The sequence below is a fragment of the Tenrec ecaudatus genome, chromosome 10 (assembly GCF_050624435.1).
Source record: "Tenrec ecaudatus isolate mTenEca1 chromosome 10, mTenEca1.hap1, whole genome shotgun sequence".
Lineage (NCBI taxonomy): Eukaryota > Metazoa > Chordata > Mammalia > Afrosoricida > Tenrecidae > Tenrec > Tenrec ecaudatus.
The window spans coordinates 75,997,946-76,017,324 of NC_134539.1; the positions used below are offsets into that span (position 1 = coordinate 75,997,946).

The 19,379-nt window shown below is 43.9% G+C and overlaps 1 protein-coding gene across 3 annotated transcripts in view; it reads right to left on the reverse strand.

The window, feature by feature from the left end:
* Positions 1 to 19,379, reverse strand: part of NUP214 (nucleoporin 214) — a 93,304-nt gene that overhangs the window by 39,405 nt on the left and 34,520 nt on the right. The window contains exons 18-24 of one of the 3 annotated variants that reach the window (XM_075560618.1): positions 17,624 to 17,727; positions 13,835 to 14,017; positions 13,160 to 13,245; positions 12,976 to 13,059; positions 5,001 to 5,264; positions 3,943 to 4,104; positions 2,019 to 2,118 (exon numbers count right to left, since the gene is read on the reverse strand). In XM_075560618.1, coding sequence (XP_075416733.1) covers positions 2,019 to 2,118; positions 3,943 to 4,104; positions 5,001 to 5,264; positions 12,976 to 13,059; positions 13,160 to 13,245; positions 13,835 to 14,017; positions 17,624 to 17,727 — 983 coding nt within the window. The remainder of the gene's footprint in view (positions 1 to 2,018; positions 2,119 to 3,942; positions 4,105 to 5,000; positions 5,265 to 12,975; positions 13,060 to 13,159; positions 13,246 to 13,834; positions 14,018 to 17,623; positions 17,728 to 19,379) is intronic. The other 2 variants (XM_075560621.1, XM_075560619.1) reach the window with 2 other exon arrangements.

Genomic DNA, 19,379 nt, shown 5'->3' on the forward strand with positions numbered 1-19,379 from the left:
GCTCAATTTTCATTGAAGAAAATCTTTTAAATATGCTGAACCTTACACAGTTGTAGTGGGATTAAAGGTAACTTTAATTTTGCTCCTTTTAATTATTTGTTTTGTATGATATCTTTCACACAATGAACATTTTGCCAAATAAAAACGCTCTAATGATAAAATTAGGTATCACTATAACTTTAAAAAATCTAGATATTACTATAGCTTTTAAAAATGGAGCCAGCATCTATAAACAGACCAAAAGAAAAAAAGCTATCAACCAATGGAATTACTCCTAAGAAAACTCAAGATCAGCCCCACCATCCCGTTAAGAGATGTACAATTTGAGAACAGGAAAAGTGACAAGATCCAGAGGTGTGTGGCATACACGGCTCATAGCTTTAATATCTCAGAAACACCAAACCATCTTTCTTTCACCAGAAGCTGGATTTTCCCATCTTATATCATATTCTGCCCTCCCGTAGCTTTTCCTAGCCTTCTCTACACCAGGAATCTGGGTAAAATTCCAAACCTCTCTAATGCTTTAGTTTTTTTCCTTGAAAAGTTCACAATGACCATAAATACCACTTTGGTCTAAACAGCATACCAAGGCTCCAAGGTCACTATCAAGGCAGGAAAGCGGGTAAGCTTAGCTCTTTTGCTGTTCGAATGGCCTTGAGATAAGTTAAAAATTCCTGGAACAGACACATGGATAAATGGACCCACGTGGATATAGGAGGGGAGCTGTGAAGCAAGGCCACTTGATAAAGTGAACTGGAATTGTGAGCAGAACTGCTCACTGAGGGGCAGCCGGTAGCTGGCATATTGCAGACAACCATCAGGGGCTGTGGCTACTATTTCTGCCACTGGATTAACCACGATAAGCACCTACTAACCACCTAAATGACAATAATATGACTCCCAGTCTCCACACTCAAACTAAGAAAATGTCTCTCAGCTTCTCCCTATGCCACAGAGGAGGCGAGTGGGAGTCCATGGATCATGGCTACAAAATGTGCCAAGCAAACGGGGCACACAGGTATTCTGAGCTGTGCTGCCCAGCATGGTGGGAGGGAGGCAGCGTCTTGAATTGTGAACAGAGACGTGCGCTACACACAAGTGTGACCTTCTCTGGACAATCTAGCCCTCCCAGGGGATGGAAGAGGAGCTGGGGTTCTCCATACATAGTCACTATCTTCTCTGCTAGGATTGTTTTGATACTGGTCAGTGTAAGACATGAAAAAGTAATAATGATTGATAAATAATCAAGGGTTCATGAGGGAGGGGAAAAATGAGGAGCTGATACCAAGGGCTCAGGTGGAAAGAAAATGTTTTGAAAATGATGATGGCAACAAATGTACAAATGTACTTGACACAATAGATGGATGTATGGATTGTGATAAGAGTTGTTTGTACAAGCCCCCAATACAATTATTAAAACAAAAAAAAGATCCGTCCCCCCCCCCACCCCCCTTATGCCAAGGGAGAACATGGTCAATGTCAAGATCATCATTGAGCTATATGAACCAAGAGTCTGGATTATCCCAAGGGGTCAAGTCAAGAATGCCAAGTGCTTGCAATATAAGATGTACCACAAGGAGATCTGTACATGGCAAAGAGCCAGACAGAGAGCACATCACTAAGACACTTTCAAAGGTGCATGCAGTAACTGGTTTTGGCAAGCTGAGGGGGTAACTCTCCTGAAACCCAAAAGATGTGATACACCTACCCCCTAGGGCAGTGGTTCTCAACTTTCCTAATGCCGTGACCCTTTAATACAGTTCCTCGTGTGGTGACCCCCCAACCAGAAAATTATTTTTGTTGCTACTTCATCTCTGTACTGTTGCTACTGTTATGAATCAGGCGACCCCTGTGAAAGGGGTCGTGACCCACAGGTTGAGAACCACTGCTCTAGGGCCTTCTGCAGAGAAAATAGTATCCTGTGGCAGCAGCAACACTGCACCCTACAGGCAGAATCTCTCTATTACAGAATAATGGACTAGTTAAATATTTTTTTACATTTTAAATCGTGAACCTACCCTATTGGTGCCGGAGGGGATGTCGGATTATTCTTCAATTCTTGCACATTTACCACTTGAGGGACATTCTTCAACGTTGACTCAGTCAAGGAACTTCCAGCTAGTTCAAAAGGAGAGGCAAGTTAATTCCAGTAGGAGCCGAAATCCCACCCATATACACACGCGAGCTCAAGTAGACTGCAACTCACGACACGGAAGAAAATCTACTCTAGGCGGTTCTACAGCCGCACTCAACAGAATACAAAAACCACGGGCTAAGCTTCCATTCAATCGATCTCCAAGTACTCATGCACAGAACGCCCTGGCCCAGCTCTCCTAGAGCAGAGCTCAAATACCTGCTGCCTCTTCATGCAAAGGGGCAGCCAGAGCAAGAGGAGTGCACACTCAAGATTTTGACCTTTCATTTATTCACTCAATGCCTTTTACACGTGCCTGGTAAGTGTCAAGCTCTGGGCTACGTGCTACGAATACCACACAAAATCTGGAATAAAGTTGAATCAACTTGATGGCAGGGGTGTGGCTGGCGTGGTACCTATTTTAGGCTAGGAACTTCTAGCCATGATTTCTCTGCTGTTGGCCCTTAGTTATAATGAACTACTAAGAACGTCGTGGCTCTCTTCTCCGAGTCCCGCCCACCACAACACAGGTAGACAGGGCCTTGGAGGTGGCTCTCTCATTCCTTTCTTCACAGGGGTGGCCAGGGGCACTCTGCCTACGGCTGGACAGAAATCATTTTTCACACTCAAAGGTGCTTACTCCTTAGAAATTTTTGCTTCCAAAACGTTAACAGTGATCGCACCTCTTGCTGACAGTGGGACAATCCTAAGTACTGGCATATTTAAGTTTCCAAATAATCAACTGGATCAGCTTTATTTTGGGCCTGGTTCAGCACATCAGAATTCCGTTTGGTCCAAAAGATCTTTAAAGAGAACGCCAAAGGTTTCTATTGTACTACGGCATCTTAGTTATCTTGCTTATGATTTTCAATATCTAGTTTAGATGTCTAAAGAAAGGCTTTCATAAATTTTTATTCATCGCTGCATAATGTTAATTCATTTTGCCTGAAATCAAATCAGTATTTAATTTGAATAGCTTTATTGGCATATAATTCACTTATCATGCAATTTAATAGTTCAATCCTGTAGTTGTGCACACCATGTCCCTTTAAGCCTAGGCAGATAAGAGCTCTAAGCAATGATTAATCTGGAACACGTCTCAATCTCTGCACTGTTGCCCTTCGGGCTGGCGAATCCATCGCTGTATACGTTACGTTGTTCCGTAGCCTCCTGGCTCCTATCCACTAGGTGCCTGCAGTGTACTTGCACACGCACTCCAAACGTGACAGCCCCAAGTGATGAAAGCCGCTTTGGACCAAGTGATAACTGAAGGCTAGATCCTAATGTGGAAACTTTCGGAGAGCCACTAAACCACTGGCAACATTAGTGTTGGTCAGCTCATCAGAGGGCCCTCTCAAGGTCAAAAGTTGCATTCTTTAAGAAAAGGCTGTACTGCAATGAAGTCTGGGTTCTGTCACTTATTGATCAGGTAAGGTTACTCCAGAGCAAAACGGGTATCCTAAAATACTATGGGTATCCTAAAATACAAAGGTTATCTGCAGTCAAATCACAAATTTTAATTTTAGGGCTCAAAGCAGGCACTGAGTATTCAAAAGTAGGGATTATCTACACACACATTCCCATGTAATAGAAATATGGCAGATCTCATAGCTCCCCTTGAAGTAGTTTCAGACCTGGTCCCTGCCTTCTTGGAACTCTGCCCTGAAAGCCACATAAGGCTATCCTATCTGCCGTCTCTTCTGACGGGAGCAGAGAGAGAGGTCTAGCTGTTTCTTTTTACCGGTTGCCCTACTGTGAGACTGACAGCACACCACCAGTCTGTGAACAGGTGCGGGGCCAGCTTTTACCTGGTGCCTGACTGGCCATCTGCCGCCTCAGGGCTGCAGCTGCGGCTGCCTGGGGAGCGGAGATGGCGTGGGAAGGACTAGGTGCACCATGTTTCACAGTTTTCGTTGCAAGCCTTGTGCTATCAGCCCCCTGAGGAATAATTTTGCTAGCAGATGCCGACACTGAGGGAAAGAGACTCCGTGTGAGAGCAGATCAGAGAAAAGGGATGTACAAAAGTCACCGTGTGCATGTTCCACACTGAAAGCAGACATTTCTGAAGCACTGATGTGCAAAGTACAAATAAGGTGCCAGGCTGCACCACTACCTTTCCCGGACGCCCACTTCTACTGTCAGCCAAATCCTCTGCTTCAGTGTTTCCCACAGGGGGTGGTGCCCAATTTCCTGCTCTCTTCTCATAAAACTGATTCATTCCAGGATGTCACACTCATAAGTATTTGTTCTCTGCTAGAAGACACCCTTATGGTTGTTGTAATTTGTATGGTTGACAGCTCGAAACCACCAGCAGCCTCTTGGAGAATGACTGAGCTTTCTATTCCTGTAAAAGGTCTCAGAAACCGACCACGGTTTCTGACATAATGACAGCGACTTAATGAAACGGACTTAATGGCAGCGCGAGGAGCCACCTTGGCCTGTAGGTACAGGAGCACGATATAAGCCCACGTCTACGAGCCAGCTTATGAATTTTGAGGCAGAATATGGCTATAAGTGAAACGGAAATGTGTGGATGGTGCATCATACTGAGGCAAACTAATAGCCGCCTCCTTTTACTACTGAAAAGAAGCCTGTTTTAAAAAACACAGGGTGGACCCAACACCAAAGCTGTTCAAGGATGTAACCACATGCGGTTTCTTCATTTTCATCATGGCCCACCAAGCTCTTTCAAAGGGAATAATAGCTTTTGGATTATCTGTCTGACATTTTAAATGCTAGCAGAGATGGGCCAGAACCAACAACGCTATTGGCATGATAATATAAATTCAGCTACAGTTTCCTCATAAATTAAAATTGTAACAAAGGGAGAAAAATGAGAGAGTTTCCTTTCTCCTTCTTTACTTACTTGAAGCTCCGAACATACCAGGTGAAGAGCCGGGCCCCAAATGAGATTTCGCGAAAGGAGTTCCCTGGGGCAACAGTGGGGGCTGAACAGAGGTGGTGCGCACCACGGGAGCATGCCAGGGGACGTGGACGGTGGCATCTTCATCTTTACACGGTACTGGCACATCTTCACTTTCCAAAGACTGAGAAATGGAGGATGTGGAGCTGACTTCATCCAAGTCTTCGTAGTACCTCTGAGACAGGAAAGCTGACCGAGACAGGCTGGCTACAAAGCCCAAAACAAAACACAACTTAAGACAACTCAAAGCAAAAAAATAAAAAAGACAACTCCCAGCAAGTCCAAAGCTACGTAATGCTCTCTAGAGAAATCACCAGTTTGTATAATATTCTCATTATTGCTTATTTTAAGTGGAAGCTGCTCGTGTCAAACGTGAACCAAATGGTATGGGGTCTTGGCTCACGCGGGGCTTTGCTAAACTGAGTTGTGTACTGTCAAATAAAAGCATCTGAAGAAGGCAAGACACAGAACGAGTGCCGGCCTCAGGCAGCAAACCTGGCAGCAGAAACGCTTCCAAGGAAGAGGATAATCTATCAGTAAAGTCCTAGCCGAGCTCCCACAGCAGAGGGAGCAGCCGCCCACCCCCCCAATCCCCACCCTTCCGATGGGGCTTGCTGTGAAGGGCAAGACCGTGCTCGGCCTTGAGCACCTTCAACAGTTTCAGGTTAACTCTCATGACTCTTTTGAATCAGATCATTAGGTCCAACAAATATCTATCACTAAGCTTAATTCTGGTGGTTGGTTTGTTTTCCATCTAAACACTACGAAATAAAACTTGAAGTCATATTATTTTCTACCACGAATTCCATAATTCTGTATATTGTTACAGCCTGTATATTAGCGGGAAAACACAACCATACCATTGCTCCTGCCCAAGTTCTTTAAAATGGTTATCTGGATAGGTGAGGACTTGTTTTGTTCTACAGGCATATCATTTTGCAGGATTTTATTTGTTACGACGTACATGTAACCTATACAAATGCAGTGGAAACCAATGGTATGCTTCGAACTTGCCTGCCACGTGTGCCCATTTAAGTTTGAAATCATTAAAAGTAAATAAAACTAAAGCCTCCACTTTGTAGTCGCATTTCTGTGCTGAACAGGCACGTGTGATGTGCTAGTGGCTACTGTATGGGACAGTGGGGACATTTTGCATCATCACAAATAGCTCTATCAAGAGCAGCGCAAGAATTTCTGGAAGCAAGTAAATATGCAGCAGGGTCACTTAGGAATTCCATCCATCAGCACCAGCACCACCACGGAAATTGCAGTCGACATTCATTCAAAACTTACTTCTGAAGAAATGCTTCTGTGAGACACAAACCCCAGCCCATTTAACCCACCATGACACTATCAGCTAGAAAGAAATGCTGTTCCCTGGCTTTATGGGCAGGGCTTAAAAAGGGTAAGTAATTTGCCCAAGGTTATGGAGTTGCCTGACTCCAAACTCAGGTGTGCCTGATTTCAAAGCTCACGTTCTTAACAACACACTGTGACATGAGGCGGCTTCCAAAAGTTCATGGGCCATCTTGCTCAGAAGCAGAAAAGCCCACATGGTAAGAAGCACATGAGCCTGTGTGACCATGAGATATCGAAGGGATCAGGTATCAGGCATCAAAGAACAAAAAAATCATATCATTGTGAATGAGGGGAGTGCAGATTAGGGATTCAAGACCCAACTGTAGGCACTGGAAATTTCCTTACATAAGGGTGACAAAGAGGAGAGGAGCCAGTCAGGGTGCAGTGTAGCAACAATGTAACATACAACTTTCCTCCAATTCTTAAATGCTTCCTCCCCACCACTACCATGTTCCCAATTCTACCTTACAAATCCAGGTAGACCAGAAGATGTTCATTGGTACAGACAGGAACTCCAGGACAGATGATCTCTTTAGGACCAGTGGAGAGAGTGGCGATACCGGGAGGGTGGGGTAGAAAGGGGGAACCGATTACAAGGATCTACATATAACCTCCTCCCTGGAGGAGGGACAACAGAAAAGTGGGTGGAGATGTTGGACAATGTAAGATATGACAAAATAATAATTTACAAATTATCAAGGGTTCATGAGGGAGAGGAGAAGGAAGAGGGGGAAAAATGAGGAGCTGATACCAAGGGCTTAAATGGAGAGCAAATGTTTTGAGAATGATGAGGGCAACGAATGAACAAATGTGCCTGACACAATGGATGTGTGTATGAATTGTGATAAGAGTTGTATGAGCCCCCAATAAAATGATGAGAAAAAAAAGTTCATGAGAAAAAAGGACTGTAAGGGTATTGGCATTTTCCCACACCCTATGCTAGGCAGAATTTAGCTCCCGTGCACTCCGTCCCCAGTACCACTGGCCCGGTGACGGCAGGAGCCCGTGCCGCTCCCTGTTGCGTGGCTCCTGCCGTCACAGAGGTATGCGTGCAGGGCTTCCTTGCTCTGAGCAAGGATGCAGCTACTTTCCGGGACCACTAAAATGAGGAAAAAACGATTCTGCTTAAACTCCAGCTCAGATTAGGAAAAGGAGAAAGCCACACTGGGTGGGGTGAGAGAGGAGGGCATGGATAAACCCTGTGATTATTTCAGTAGATGCAAAGAAAGTGGTTGGTAAAATCCCACACCTGCTCCTGATTAAAGAGAAACAACAAAAACCCTTAGCAAAGTATGCAAGAAAGGAAACTTTCTTAATATGCCAACAGTTACCCACAGAAAAGTGCAGCAAATCTCACACATTACGGCGAGCTAGACAGAGAAACGACTCCCCCCGAGATCACGGCCAGGGAGCCCGCTCCTCCCTTTCACAGTGCTAGCCCGTGGCAGGCACGGCTAAGAAAAACAAGTGAAAGGACTGGAAGACAGAAACAAATGACATCCATACGTATCATTATCTAGTCTCCAAGAAATAGCTAGAAACATGGGATTAGAACACATGAGTTTAGCCAGGGCACTGACTACAGCCAACATACAAAAATGGATGCATTTCTAAATGCCAGATCCAGCATATATCAATAGAAAAATGAAATTTATAAAAATAGACCAACCATTCTAAGACCACTGAGAAAAACAACCACTAAAAAAGATTAAGGTTTTAGGAATGAATCTAACAAAAGATGTGCACGCCTTCTATGCAGAGAACGTAAAGAAGATCCAAATACATACATAAAGTTATTATGTTCAGGAACTGAAAGAGCCATAGTGTACAGGTGTCAAGTCTCCCAAGGTGATCTAGAGATATGGACATAATCTCAAAAGTGTCATTTTTGGGGGGGGGGGAGGGGAGGCAGAGTAAAATGTAACAAAGCAATTCTAATATTAATATGGAAATGTAAAGTAACAAGACTGAGTCAAAACAAGAGAACCTAAGTTAGCAAATTATGATCCTGGCCTGCTGTCTATTTTCATACAAAATTTTATTAAAACAGACATTCCATTATGTACATCTTGGCGATGGCTGTCTTGCCAGTGCAGTGGCAAAATGAAGGAAGTACAAAGAAGCCATGTGACCTGCAAGCCTGAAATATTTACTGCCTGGCACTTCAAGCCAAAGCTTGCCGAGTTCTGTTTTAGATTGCTGAAGTTGAGGTGATGGTGAAGCGTTGTAAGTGTGTGCTTCCCATTATAGTAGCCACTAGCCACATGTGCTTACTGAGCACTTGAAATGTGGTTACAACTGAATTACAGCCTTTCTTGATTTTAATGACTTTTCATTTAAATAGTCAAACATGGCTTAGTGGTTACTGTACTGGACAACAGCACAGTTCTGGAATTTAGAGAGAGCAGTACTGAGATTTGTGTTAATACAGCAATGAGGACAGTTCTAATCCTGGTCACTTTGGAACCAGTGTATGAGATAAAGCAGGTAGCCTTGCTAAGCAGAAAGGAAAGTTTTCTCAATAGCACTGGAACAATCAGGTATTTGAATAGACTATATATGATTTTATTTCTATGTAATCTCTTGAAAAGTTATATCTACACAGCAAGAACACAGGTCAGTGGTGGTCAGTCTTGGGGTGAGAGTAGTAATGGAACTATTCAGAAACTAAACTGTGGTGTTGGTGGACAAGCCTGCAAATTTACCACACACACAAATGAATCATTCAACTGTAACCTTATAACAGGTGAGTTTTATGACAATATAAACTAATAAAGTTGTTATTTTCAAACTATAATTCCAGGTAGAAAGTAGGCCTAAATGTGACAGGCAAGTATTAATTGCTCTAGAAAATAATAAAGGTACAGTTTGTTATCTTGAGATAAAAAGGATTTATTTAGAGAAAGATATATTTATATATATATTTAGAGAGAGAGAGAGAGAGAGAGAGAGAGAGAGAGAGATGACTCTTTAAAATTTTCTGAAGCAGACATTAGAGAGAATGACTAGCCCCATCCAGAAGAGCCAGGAGCAAAGTGAGCCCTTTGGACCTGGAGTCCCCGCACTAAGAACCCCTAGACGCCGGGCAAGACTGATGCCAGGATCCATGGCGCTCTCTGGGGGAAGCCTGGCCCAGAGATGTTAGAAAGAACTAAGGACCTTGCCCAAGAGAGAAAGCTTTCTCCTGGAGCTGGCACCCTGAAATCACCTATCTGCCTCCACAATGTGAGATGGTTCATTTCTGTTTATTATTATTTTTTCTAATAGGGGAAGAGGGGGAGAGGGAGGAGAGAGGGGGCGGGAGGAGGGGGGAAGGGGACAGGAGAAAGAGAGGGAGGGGAAGGGGGCGGAGGGGAAGGGGGAGGAAAGGAAGGGGGTAGGAGGAGGAGGGGGAGGAGGGGAAGAAGGGGGGGAGAGAGGGGGCAGGAGGAGGAGGGGGGAGGAGCAGGAAGAGGAGAGGGACATTTCTGTTTATTAAAAACAAAATGAATAAATAAACTCAAGGACTTCTGTTCTCCAAAGACATCATGAAGAATGAAACGGCAACAAAGTGAACATCTATAATTTGTAACCAACAGGGGCTATCATCCAGAATTTATAAAAAAAACCAAAAACCCAAAACAAACAACTTCACAAGTCACTAAGTCAGATTATCCCAAAGAAAAATGGGCAAAAGACTTTATCAGGTATTTCACAAAAAAGATCGCCAGGAGCAAACTTACAACAGTCACGTCAGAGATTGAACCCCGGCGGTGAACTGTTTCAACGGGCGCATTCCGCGGCGGTCTGCAGAAACAAAAGCAGCGCATGCCCTGCACGGCACCCAAATGTCTTGTGTGAGAGATGGCCCAGAGGAGAAACAGGCAGCAGCAGCCTGCTCAGAGATGGTGGGCAGGGGAAAGTGGTGTGGAGGCATTAGCTGATCTCCTCTCACCTCACAGGGACACGAGAAGCGCCAACATTAACATCAACTCATGGCAGGTCTCTATGAAGAGGAGGTCAAACCAGCCTCCACATTCCAATTTATTTGCCAATTCTGATACCGACCATCCCTCCCCACTGCACTGTCTAGCCACACAGAACTTACAGACCATATTCAGTTAGGGAAGCAAATGGTTATCATTCAGGTTCAGAAATACTGAGGTCTTCAATCAGGACGAGGCACACCTTTCAGGCAGGAAGCTGCGACAGCAGAGGCAGTGGAACCAGGAGACTAGTGGGAGCTAGAGAGATGGGCTTCCTGGCTCATAAAGGGAGAGTGCCTTCGGCAACAGGCTTGGTGGCTGAGTGGGTAGCTTTGGGGCACTTATTAGGGGGTTTGTCAAGCCATGGAGCTAGAGTGGAAAACCTTCTAGGCCAACGCTTACCTGTAGAGCCTGATGCCACTTGTGGTCATTCATGGGCAAAGCTAAAAGCTTGGTAACAGTTGGCTGAGCAGGACAGAGGCCAAGGCGCTACAGGACATACGGCAGCAAAGATGAACCTTACAACGCTCACGTGGAATACAGGAGAATGTGAATGTATGTAGAGAAACCCCAGGCAAGGTCTTGGGGATGGAAAAATTGTAAAGAGAAGAAAAAATGTAAGTGGCTAGAGAGATGGCAAAATATGACGTATCACCTTGTATGTATGGATCCTGGATGGAAAAAAAATCCAAACAACATTTACAAGTCTTGAGTACAGACTGTACATTAGATAACAGTAGTCTATCTGTCTGTATTTAGAAATCGTATTATGGCTGTATTCAGCAGTGTCTCTGTTCTTAGAGGAAGCAAGCGGAAGTATTTGCAAGTAAAGGCCACTATCTACAGCTGGCTCTCAAAGAGTTCCGCAAAAAGAATAATGTGTGTGTCTGGAGGGCGAGAAGAAGAGAGAGAAAACAATCGTGGCATGAAGTTGCCACTGGTGACTGGTGAACCAGGGGTGCACTCCATTATTCTAGCAACTTTTCTGAAGGCTTGAAATTTTTCATACTAGCAAACTGAAAATAACAAGACAGTAAAACATATAACAACTGCGGGCAGAGGGACACTGGGCAGGCACAGGAGGGCGCGCGTGTTTGTTTTCTGGACACGTGGAGGGCTTGAAAAATTTTAAACTTCACATGCCCATATGTTCCGAGCAGAGTTCTTCTTCACAGCATGTATCATATGATTAAGTGAGTCTAATGCATGGTTATCTGTTAATGTCTGTGTTTCTCCTTCAACTGGAAGTTTTATGTGGTCAGGAACCATGTCTCTCTTATTTACCACTGTCTGGAACAAAGCAGTCACTCATACTGGTTCAATGAATAAATTACATAAATCTCACTTTTAAAAAAAACCTATCATAAATATATGATTGGTGATGTGGTTAAAGATTTGTGAACAAGAATGTTCTGAGTAAAATCTTGGCAACTGGATTAACAACTGGGGTTGAATAAGTTATAGCCTTCTAACACAAGAAAATATGGTGCAGTCATGGTAAGACTATTTTCAAATACTATTTAAAAATCAAAGGCAGAAAATACTCATGAATTTTTCATTAAAATAAAAATAAAACATACACATAAACAAATCCTAAATGCTAATGACTCAAACATCACTTTCACAGAATTAAATTTACATTTGGAAATAAGAATGTTTGGGGGATAAAAATGATGTTTAATACCACCACACCAGGATTGAAAAAGTTTAAGAGTCATTTTAATTCTTATTTCTATTGCTCCCAATTATCCAGTAAAAAATTGTAGTCTGTAGATAAGGAAAAAGTTATTACAAAACTCACTTGTCTGTGCTGAGTATTTAACCAAAGTTAGCTCTAGATGATTACCAAAAAAGTAATGAAGTATAGTATAGGAAGACTGAATTTCCCTCAGCTCTTCTCATTACCAAGAGACACTGCAGGTATAAAAGAAACCAATCTTAACTCAAGACTGAGCTCAAAGAAAAAGGCAGATAGGGGTGGTTAAAGCATGGCCTTAAAGACAAAACACAAACCAAAAACCCAAGGCAAATATGAATATACAAATTAAATAAAACAAAAAACTCACTGCCACCGAGTCAATGCTGACTCATAATAGCAACCCCACAGGCCCGGGCAGAACTGTTTCATGAATTCCCGAGACTAACTCTTTAAAGGAGTAACAGAAGAGCCTCGTCTTTCTCCTGCAGAGCAGGTGGTGGTTTCGAATCGCTGACCTTGCAGACTGCAGCCCAATGCATAACCACTATGCCCCCAGGACTCCCTACATAGATAATTCAATGGGAAAATTTTTAATTTGTATAAGGCTTTTTAACAGCAAGTGTTTTTAGCCATTATCACCTAATCATTAGGATCTCTCCAACCTACCCACTCCCACCCCCTTTTTTCTTAAGAATTCTTTCCCCAAATGCAATTTACACAAAAGAGAAATGCAAAGTTGCTCCAGCTACAGCATAGACTAGGATCCCAGGGGTCAGCTCAGCCTTCCACTACAAGGCAGGCAAAGGAAAATGTCACACACACACACACACACACACACACACACACACCAGTGTTATACGGTCTTTGTGAAAACAGTCTGACTAGTTCCCTTTACCTGGGGCAGTGGATCTTACTGGTGGGGTCTTCCTCTTGGCCAAGAAGTTTCTCAATTGTGCCTGTTTCACGGGGGACAGCTTAGCTGCAAGAAATCCATAAATGCTTTAAGATGCAGTATTTAAGATGTCAGTAGATGTAACAGACCAAAGAGAGTTTAAAGAATAAAAAACACAGGCACATACCTGGTACTTTGGGCAAGGGTTTGGCGTGCGACTCTATGGTGGTTTTCAACAGAGCATTACGCAGGCTTTCAAGGTCACTGTCAAAACTGAAAAAGGATGTGCATACCAATAAGGAGCTATGATGCGAGGCTGAGAGAGGCACATTATCTTAACCACCGATAAATGCAAGCAATGAGAGCTCCCCGATAGACATGCACTCCACTCCATCATCATGAGCAATTCAAAAGATGACAACCCACACCAACCATTGCCCAGGAGGACTAAATCGGTACACTGGGCCTGAAAGCAGAACCACACAACCCCCTTGACAACTGCCCCAGCCTGAAAGCTTCTACACACTCCTGCACAAGAAAGGGCGGCTAAGTCAGCCTCAACCTCTCAGCTGATTTCAGAGAGCACACCACCATTATTACCATAGAAGCGTATCTCGGATGTGCACCCATCTTAACAGGCATAATGCTGGGTGGCATAACTGCGTGGGAGGCATAACTGAGGCAGATATTGTCTCCCCCATTTTTCAGCCAGGAGCCCAGAGGTAGCAGACAGTACAGTCGTTCTCACAGCCACACCTGAACCGCTATAAGACTAATGCACATTATTCCCTAAGCAGTCATTCACTCATTCAGCCAAATTTATTGAGGGAAAGGGGCTGGCAGGTCCATTCTCCTTACAGACCTGAGTGTGCTGCTCTGGGAAGGAACAGCTGAAGGGAGGCTCCACTGGGAGGTCTGGTTATAGAGACGCAGCTGCTGGAGGCTGTCCACCAGGTGGTTCAACCTCTTCCTCTGTTGGTTAATGATCTCCCGGTTGTTGGCTAGGGTGTTAAACAGCGTCTCTCGCTCTGGCACAAGCAGGCGCCTATTCACATTAATGAGAAAAGAAATGAACATGAATAGTTTATAAGGAAGCTCTCTATAAAAAAGAAAAATCCTTTCTGATTATAACTGAACATAAAATGAGAAACCTATAGAAAGAGGGCAAAAGTCTAGGGAAGATAAAATCTAAAGCAGAAAGGACCACCTAGAATCTGCAGGAAAGCTCTGCAGCAAAGGGAGCATGAATCAGCCAGGCGAAAACAGGCAGGAGCGGGCTGGGAGTGAGTCAGATGCTGTGGAAGGAAAGGGAATCTGGCAACAGACGTAGGAAAGGAGCCTAGTGGTGAAATGGTTCAATGCTTCAGCCCAAAGATTGGCATTTGGGACCTACCAGTGACTCCACCAGAGAAAATGAGGCAGTCTGCTCCCATCAACATTTACAGCCTTGGAAACCCTATGGGCAGTTCCACCCTGTCCTGCAGCCTGGCTATGAGGGAAAATCCACTCAATGGAGGCGGGTTTCGTTTGAGTTGACAGCGTATATACAATAAAAATTAAAACAACTGGGGATTCAATTCTCCAAGGACAGAGCACTGTGAAGAAACAGTGGACTAGACACACAATGTAGCCTCTGCGAGGTAACTACCTGAACAAACTAATACAAGAAACAGACCAGGGCAGTACCTCTGGGCAGCAGGCCTCAGAGGAGAGACACTGAGGGTCAAGAAGCTTATGCTCTTCTTTATAAATCCTTGAGTATCTTTTGATATTTATAAAAAGTTGTTTTCCTTGGGGGTGGGGTTAGTATAAAGGGGAAACAACACAAAGATTAACAACATGAGTGGACCCGTGGCAGATACACCAGCAGTTTGTCTATATGGGTTTTGATTCCTAATAGGAACCCTGGCATGTGAAGTGCTCACACTGGACAGACACGTCTGCCTTTAGTCCCCTCCCAGTTACCTAGGAGGCCAGAGCCAGGGCAGCAACAGTCTCTGGTGACAAGGTCGTTCAACATCAAATTTTCAAACAGGCATGTCAGCTGGGCACATGGCAATGTTCAGAAGAGCATCTAACAGAGAACAGAAACCGGAAACCCACTGCCATAGGCTGTGTTCCTCCAGAGGCTGAGTCTGCACCGACACAGATGGCCCGTCTTTCTCTCAAGGAGCTGCTGCTGCCGCCGCCTTGGAACCACTGCCCTTGTGGTTAGCAGTCCAATGCTTACCCAACTGCACCAGTGGAGCTCCTGAAGACACAGGAGTGCGATCTAATCAGCGGGTTGCAAAGCTGCAGAAACCGAGAAGGGCACGGTGCCAGTACATCCAGGGGCAGTCCTAAAGCAAGCCCAGCTTCCCTATCGGCATCGTGTACTTTTTAAATGCCCACTGATTAAGGAGCCAAGAGAAATTCAACAGTCACGCAGAGCAGAATGTTCATGCTGATGGGTCAGGGTCTTATCTGCCTTGTTAGGCAGTAACCTTAATTCTGAACCAGGGGGTAAACTGACATCTCTACACAGGGGCCCACCAGCCCAAGGGGTTAGGTTCTCCAGCTGACACAGCAGGGAGACCTCCCATGGGTGGGGGGAGGGGTGGTGTGTGTGTGTGTGTGTGTGTGTGTGTGAGAGAGAGAGGGGGGGGTGCAGGGATGTTGATGCTCACCTCCCATGGGCCACCGGTGTCTATGTGTCTGTGTGTGCACATGCGTGCGTGCGTGTGTGAGGGTACAGGGATGTTGATGCTCACCTCCCATGGGCGGTGTGTGTGTGCGTGTGTGCGTGCAAGGGTGCAGGCATGTTGATGCTCCCCTCCATCTTCCATCTCAGGCCGAGGCACCAAGCTTTTCTCCAGCCAGAGCATTACTCGTCAGTGTCTTAAACTGTGCGTACTAAATGATACACACGACCGCTTTCTGCCTTTGTCATTACAACCAGGCTGCCCTCCTGAAAAATTTTCTGGTCCTGCAGCGCAGGGAACAGGTAAAAACCATTTCTTACACATTCATCAAGGGCAGCCATTTCTATGATGATGGCAACATAGATACAAATATGCTTGATACCATTGATATATGGATAGTTTTAAGAGCTATAAAGAACCCCTATAATTTTTTTTAAAAAAGGAAGGCTTCTCTGAAATCGAACATCCCGAGGACTGATGTGTTTCATGTGAGCACCTCACTCCTCTCACTGTGTATTGCCCCCTATTCTTTGCATAAAATATATGGTGTGAAGGCAAATATCCTTTAAGCCTCGAAGCAAGCCTACGCTAAAGGTTTTTTCTAACCAGGCCATCACCCCTCTCATTCTTTTGATCATCCACATTAGTTAGAGACGCTTTCTCAGAAGAACATTTGGAATATACAAAAAAGTATTAAGAAAAAGTCCTTGGCATTCCCTCACAGAGGGGTCGCAGGGAAGAGATGAGCCAGTCAGGGGGCAGAATAGCACCGAGGAAACACACAACTTTCTTCTATGTTCTTTGGTGCTTCCTTCCCCCACTATCATGACCTCAATTCTACTTTACAAATTAGATTAGACCAGAGCATGCACACTGCTACAGATAAGAACCAGCAACACAGAGAATCCAGGATAGATAAACCCCTCAGGGCCAACAATGAGAGTAGATACCAGGATTAGGGGAGGGTGGGGGAGAAAGGGGGAATCCACCACAATGATCAACCTAGAACCCCCTCCCAGGGGGACGAATAACGGAAAAGTGTGTGAGGGGCATCAGAGGACAATGTAACATATGAGAAAAATAATCTACAACTTATCAATGGTTTGTGAGGGAGGGCGGGTGGGGGGGGGTAGGGCACAGAAATGGGGGCCTGATATCAAGGGCTCAAGTGGGAAGGGAATGCTTTGAAAATGATGATGCGGCATATGTGCAAATGTGCTTTTGACACATTGGAGGAATGTATGGACTGTGATAAGAGATGTAAGAGCCCCCAATAAAAGTATTTTTTATAAAGATTTTTTTAAAAAGAAGAAAAGAAATAGTCCTCAGAATCCCATCTCACACTCTGTGTATGTATTACATGGATGTGTTTACAGTCTCTTCTCCACATTTACACACCCACACTGAGATCACTCAGTGTATTTTTGAGTCTTCCACTTAAATATTTTGTATTATGTATCTTGTTAAAAACATTTAACTATATGATTTTATATATTTCATACACTTCATGTAACATAGTATCTTTTGTTCTAAAAACATGTTGTATTTCAATGGTTACACAGTATTCTGCTGTAAGAAGGGGAAAACAAGAAAGCAAATAGAATACATTTGTTCAGCTTCTCTTCTACTTTTAGATAATATGGCTGAATTCAATTTTTCCCTATCATAAATTAAGTTGTACTGTAACTTATAGCACAGCCGTTAGGAGTGCAGGCTCCGAAGTCAGACTGCCGAAAGCAAGCTCCAGTGTTCATTCATAGTAAAACCTGGGCAGCTTCTATAGCTCCGTTTCCTCATTTATACAATGGGAATAAATGAATCCATGAAACACTTTCATATGTAACTTGTGAGCATCCCCTATTGTGTCCATAGAACAAGTTTACAGTGGAGAGCCTGGGCCGAGAGCAGGAGTGTCGTGGGGTGGTTCTAAGTGTCTATCCCGCCCCAGGTACCGCAAAACCCTGGCTTACTTTTGTTTTTTCTTTTGTTCTAGATACCGATCCCACTCCAAGTCCAGAACGTCATTCACATCTTGGACAGCAAATTTCACATATTGATGAAGACGCCGAATTTCCTACCGGAACAAAAAACAAACCCAAAAAGTTGAAAGGAAAATATTCATCTTTCCAGGAGCTTAGGGGAAGATATCTGAAAATAACCAGAACAATTTTGAAGTATTTTTAGATTAAGAACAATGATGTACAAGGGAAACCTAAATTGTGAAAACTGTTAACATTTTACAATAAAATTAAAGTCATTCTTAAAGCCATCGTCTTTTACTGGGTGGCAGAGGCAGTACAAAGTCAAGGGGAACAGAAGAGGTGTGTCTCCCCAGGCCTCTAGGGAGCAAACCTTCTTGGTCAGGTCTCATTTTTCAATGCCTGTAAAGTACCTCACTCCACACGGCTGGGGAATTTTCCACTGCACGCAGATACTCAGACAGTGCATCCATTTAGTTTTTGCGCTTCCACCCTTGAAATTAACTGTAACAATGACAAAACCATCCTACAAAATGAACCTGAAAATAATTCTGAATCTATCTAGTCATATAGCGTAGAAAGAACATATTAAGTAATCTCCCTAGTTGAGAAATGCTTATTTCTTCTAAAAAAAAACAACACATCAGAAGTAGAGTTTACCATTATTAAAAGTCTTACCTATTTAACTCCTTTTATGCCTAGCATAATTGTTTTTAAATTTTGGGTCAGTGTTAACCTTCAGGGCTCTGCATCTTGACTGAAAGAAATGAAAAATAAGGACGAAGCCCTGAGCTCAGGGAGCACACTGTATCGTGCATGAGAGAGGATCCCTTACCGTGCTTCCATGCACAGGCAGCCTGTCTCTAGCTCAAGACTGGGCTTTCAGTCTAGTCACGCGGTCTAGTCAAGTCTGTTCGCATGTAAACAGATGCCTGGTTTTCCTTTTCCATTTCCATGATTTCTTTCATTATCAGAGCCTTTATAAATCCAATCTTTCAACATCTTTGAACAACCGAGAATGGTAACATCGACAAATTATGCACCGCAACACCGTACAGTACATGTTACTAACACACGCACACACTGACACACAAATGGTTAAATACAGTTTTTCATAACTCAAATATATTGTGAATTGGGGACTACCCATATTTTCTAAATTATTCTTGAATAAAGGTACATATACCAACTGAAAAAGTATCCCGCTAGTTCACCCTAGCCACATCTAAGTTTTAACTCAATTCTTGATAACTAGGAGACACTCTCTTCTTTGGACACTTTGATGTGTCCATATCTCTGGCCATTAGCTGTTGCTCCTTTCCAGCCTGGAATGCCTTCCTGTAGCTTTTACATGGCCTTTCTAGCCACTGTCTCTTTACTTCCACAAAAGGATTGGCTGGCACTATGCAAATAAGGTGTGGAAAGTTTACAGGGATTCAACAGTGACTATTCAAATACGATACCTATGGTCTGCCTCAGGGATTGGTCAGTTCTACCAACCTAGTAGGTTTAAAAGAGCCAATCTCACAGAGGCTGAAAGAGACCTCACTGCCATCAAGAAAAAGAAGCAGGAGCAGAATGTGTCCTTTAGACCTGGGGTCCCTGGTGCTGAGACCCCCCAGACCCACCGAGGAGAGAGGAGTGAAGGGACAGACAGAGAGACAGTGACACACCCTGAAGAGAGTGAGAGACGCAGCAAGAGCCATGGTGGCACATGTAGCGAGAACCAGCAAGACAAGGTCAATGC